The sequence below is a fragment of the Egretta garzetta genome, unplaced genomic scaffold (genome assembly GCF_000687185.1).
Source record: "Egretta garzetta isolate BGI_Z169 unplaced genomic scaffold, ASM68718v1 scaffold101, whole genome shotgun sequence".
NCBI lineage: Eukaryota > Metazoa > Chordata > Aves > Pelecaniformes > Ardeidae > Egretta > Egretta garzetta.
In genome coordinates, this window is record NW_009258666.1 from 2,087,196 (window position 1) to 2,092,166 (window position 4,971).

The 4,971-nt window shown below is 43.2% G+C and overlaps 1 protein-coding gene across 1 annotated transcript in view; it reads left to right on the plus strand.

Moving 5' to 3' along the window:
• Positions 1 to 806: 806 nt before the first annotated feature.
• Positions 807 to 4,971, plus strand: part of HDAC1 (histone deacetylase 1) — an 11,743-nt gene continuing 7,578 nt past the window's right edge. Inside the window, exons 1-3 of the mRNA XM_009648532.2 lie at positions 807 to 1,015; positions 1,456 to 1,573; positions 4,245 to 4,319. Coding sequence (XP_009646827.1) covers positions 941 to 1,015; positions 1,456 to 1,573; positions 4,245 to 4,319 — 268 coding nt within the window. The 5' untranslated portion in view covers positions 807 to 940. The remainder of the gene's footprint in view (positions 1,016 to 1,455; positions 1,574 to 4,244; positions 4,320 to 4,971) is intronic.

Genomic DNA, 4,971 nt, shown 5'->3' on the forward strand with positions numbered 1-4,971 from the left:
GAGAGGAGGGGGGAGGAAATCCAGTTAGCGGTGCTGACTGTGGGAGAGTGGAGCACGAGCTCAGCTTTTGCTAGATAGGAAAAAATCCGCCTGGGGAGATGACCTGTGGGATATATTTGCTAACTTTGTTAATGCCTGTAGGATAGCTCGTCAGGTGCATCTGCGTGGGTACGTGGTTGGTAGGGGCTGGGATTCTTCTGAAGGGTTTCAAGCAATAATAAAGGGTGGAAATGATTGAGCAGCTGTAAAACTCCAGCTGTGCTGGTGTTTGCGTATTGACAGAATTAGATGCTTTATGTCTCATTTCTGTTAGGTAAATAGTAAGAAACTGAGGCAAAGAGGCTACGTGCTCCATCTGATGAGTCAGTGTCTGAGCTGGGATTAAACTTGCATGCCTCTTGGTGTGAGGGTTTCTGTTCAGAGTATGGTTGCATTTCTCAGCGAAACCTATGAGCTCTGTAAATGTGAATATCCTAGTGGACCTCAGCTGCCTGGAGGGGACACTGAAGAGCTGTCATTTGCTGAGTGAGGACAGGCAAATGTGGTGCCCAAAGCTCCTCCTGCCCAAAAAAGCTGGAGCTCCCTCCTCTTGTGTGGTCTGATGTTAGTGGCTCAGACTGTACTTGGATTGCCTTCCCCAGAACTGGCATTAAAAAAAATTCCTTGTCTGGCCATACTGTAATTTTCAAATATCTGTCTTATTTGAGTCTAGGGTAAACTTTGCTGAATCCATGGAGATATCTGTGCAAACAAGATGGGAGACCCTATGCCCTGTGAACAGAGGCACTGCTGAAAGACAAATAAAATGACGGATGACCTGATGGCTCTTGTGGCTTGACTGTGACTCTCTTTGAAGGAATTAATAGTTTTCCTTGCTGTAACAAAATCCTTTCTGTTCCCAGGTGATGTTGGAAATTACTATTATGGCCAAGGACATCCAATGAAACCCCACAGGATCCGGATGACTCACAACCTATTGCTGAACTATGGCCTCTACAGGAAGATGGAGATATATGTAAGTGTAGGGTTAGATATGAAGAGAAATATGGGTGAAAGATCTTAAGTTTACATGTCAGATTTTAATTTTGATGTTTCAGACTCGTCAGTTCTCTGTTGACGAGCCAAAGAGGAAAGAAAAAAAAAAAATAAACAGTTGTGCTGATGTACTTGCTTTCTTGTGATTGCTTGTATTGAGATGTTCTTTGCTTTGGATAAGCTCTGGAGACTGGAAAACTGCTTTTCTGCCTGTAACTTAAATATTCTCTTTGCCTATATATGTAATACATTCCAGTCTCCAGTAGTGGCATTCTTGCCTTTGCATATAAGTTTCTCTTGTTTAATGCTGCTGCTTTGAGGTTTTTTTCTGTTCCTGGGAGTAAATTTGAGATTGGAAATGGGAGTTAGGGAGAGAGATGTGTTTCAAAACAAGTCTTGCTCTTTTTTTTGTCCTTGCAGCGCCCTCACAAGGCAAATGCAGAAGAAATGACCAAGTACCACAGTGATGACTACATAAAATTTCTGAGATCTATTCGCCCAGATAACATGTCTGAGTACAGCAAGCAGATGCAAAGATGTAAGCTATGCGTGTAGTGCTGTAGTTCCTGCCGATGTTAGAAGTTGTGGTTCTGGGAATCCTAGGCCAGCTTTAGAGCTTTGTGATAAAAAAAGAGTAGGAAGAACCATGGGAAACTGTCTTTCTCCTGACTTCTTGATTTTTCCTGGTAAATCAAGTGTCTAAACTCTCCAGTCCACGGAAGGGGTCCCTAATGGCGACTTTAATATTACAGAAACCTTTTTTTGGTGTCTCTGCAACTCTGAGCTGATGTTTTTTGGCAACGGCTGCAGCGAACTAGGTTTCTAGCGAGTATAGACAAATAGTGGGGGAAGGCTCAAGGTTCATTTAAACAGTATTTTGGTCTTGCAAATCCTTGAGAGCACAAAAAAGTTGTTAGCCCGTGGGGTTCATTTATGTGGAATAAGTGTAATTTCCAATTTAGAAGAAATACGGGTCTCGAGTCTGAAGTAGAGGCTCTTGGAAATGTGGTGTGAGCTGAAGGGGACAGATATTAAGGCACAAGCACATAATAGGAACTGGTAATATGGTTCATGAGTAATATACATTGAAGGACTTCCTACAGCAAATGATATGCCTTAACATACCAAATGACAGTTACCAAAGTACATATTTACACAAACTGAACTGTTTACCCCCGAAGCAGATATGGCTCATAACCACCCACTCTGCTCTTTCTGGTAGTCAACATTTTCTGTACTGTACTTTCACGGAACTATTTTTACCTGAAGGAGGCAAAATACGAAAATTAATCTGAAACCTGTGGAGGACAGAGCTGCTCTTCAGCAAGACCTGTAAAACAGCAGCCTCTCTGTAGCTGGAGAACGGGCACAGGAGGCTCAGAACAGAGATTAGGGGTTCAGGAGACAAGGTCACCGCTCCCAAGTACAGTGGCAGGTCTCTGTAGCCTGCTGGGTGCTTCAGCTTTCCCTTTGAGGGAAGAATAGCTGCTATGATTTCCACAAGAATGTTTCCACCTTTAATGCTGGGCTCTCTCTGGTTGTGCTCTCCCAGATACGAAGCTTCTCACCCACCCATTGCAAGGAAGAAGGAGCATCTGTGCCCTCTCATCTTCCACCAGAGCTTTATGCCTATAGTCAAGTGATTTGACCCCTGTTATTAATAACCCTCCTTAGTAGTCCTGGCTGCTTTGAATCTCCTGGTGAGAAAAAGCCCAACTGGCTTCTGTTTACGCTGCAGCTCCTGTTGTTGCCAAGTATAGCAGAGGGATGCCCTCAGATACTGTCAATGCTGCCCATAAAGTCCTGAGGGGCAGTAAAGGTCTCTAATAAACGTAAAAGTCTCTAATTTCATTCTGCTAATGCCGTGTTGCCTGCCTGAGGACTTGGGAGGACTACTGTGTAACCTAAAGGGCAGGAAATTTAATTTGTTGTAATGGGAAGCATGCAGAAATTGATGACTTAAATTCTCCTCACTTAACAGGAGAAGCTTCCAACCACCTCTTTGAGTTAATTATTCAAATTCTGCCAGTTGCCGTGCCCTGCTGAAACAATTGGGAAGTGGGAACAATTGCTTCCTTCTGGGTCTCCTGATGGGTATTGTCCTTTTCAGAGATCCCTGTCCCGAACTGGGACCATTCAAACTCCCTTATCACACAGTCTTTGTGGAGACTATGCACTGAGGAGTTTCTAACGCTGCAAGAACTGTGCTGTTTGTGCCTTTCTCATTAAGCACAGAAGTAAACATTCTACAGATGTTGTTACAAAAATACAGATTCTTTTTGTTTGTTTGCAAAAGCAAATCTTGCAAAATCTAGATTCAATGCAAGTCTGTTGTTACTGTTTTTATTTTTAATCATGAAAATATTTACAGTAGAAATTTATCCAGGCCAAAACTACAGTAATGCTGAGAACTTAAAAACTGACTGTTGGGAAGTAAAAGGAATGTACAAAGTGTAACAGAGCAGATATGGATGTAAACTCCTCGTCCAGTACACACCACTATCTACCATCTCCCTGCTTTCTCCTGGCACTGTTTGCTTTCTCAACTCCTTGTCAGCGATACAGCAGGAAATGGGAGCAAAAACCTTTCCCGCTTGCTGTGGGGTTGTGCAATGGAGCTCAGTGTCAGCTCTGTAGTCGGAAACAGCACTATTCCCCCCAGAAGGTGTGGTGCCTGGGCAGCAGATCTGCAGCATGGTCTGTGCAGGGTAGCGAGGGGTGCTGGCCCCCTTTTTGCACAGCCTGCGTCTGGCTCTCGTGACCAGCGTGTGCTGCCGGAGCAGAGCAGAATACTGTAAACGTGCCGCCTCAACGAGCTTGAGTTGCTGCTGAGGACGTGTATCGGTATTACGCAGCTCTTATTGATAGCATCTCCTCTCCGCCCACTCATTTTTCCGACACGATTGACTGGTTTCTGGATCCCTCGTAGCGCACCCTGGTAGATGGTGTGCCGCTCTCGTCAGAGCTCCTGGGACCTGCTTTCCTGTTTTCTTGCAAGTCAGGAGCATCTTCCCTACAGCAACAACCTTTTTGCCTTGTCAGGCAATCCTCAGGTTGATTACATTAACGTTTTATTATTTGTGCGTGGTATTTTGTTGTTTAAAATGTTTGATGGCTTATCTGGTGAGCTTTTAAAATCACAGTGGGGGTATAAGCTTTGCCATTTATTTGTGGGTTTGTCTTACTAACTCTTTTGTATTCTTTTCAAGTTAATGTTGGGGAAGACTGCCCTGTGTTTGATGGGTTGTTTGAGTTTTGTCAGCTCTCTGCTGGAGGCTCAGTTGGTAAGCTCACAAGTTGTATGTTCTTTTCTCTTTCTCTTAAGCAGATGTATGTAATATAGTTCTGTGTAGGAAATAAATTGGTGTAGGTGGTGGTGGGCAAGCCCTGTGAATCTATTTCTGATTTCCTTAATAATTAGATCCAGATTTTTTTCCCATGTGAGAGTTCAAGCCTTGCATATTGACAGATCCCTCTACATTTGTTAAGCATATCTTCACCAGTCCGGGTTACTTCGCTGAATATGTGAAGGACTCTGTAAGTGGTAGAACAGCATTGCCAGTGATAGAGTTAAAACAAAACCGCAGCAGAAACAGGCGTTTAATAAAAAAAAAAAAAATCAACATGAGATTTACAGGAAAAAAAAGTTGTAAAAACCTTGCTCTGGGCAGGCATAACCTGGAAAGGAAAGAAAAGGGTTATTTTATCTGTTGTTTTTAACAAAAAGCCTTCACTGGCAGGAGGCAAAATAGAACCTGAAAGGTTTCAGTAAGCTCCCTGAAAGCTCCCTGAAAGCTGGGACATTTAAAATGCTTTCACTGTTTTCAAATACTTTGTTGCAGAATACTCTGTATTGCGGAACTGTGTTACTGCGTGTAAGTCATTAAAGCTTTGTGGTGGCTACTCCCACAATGACATCTAGAAGTTTTTATTTTC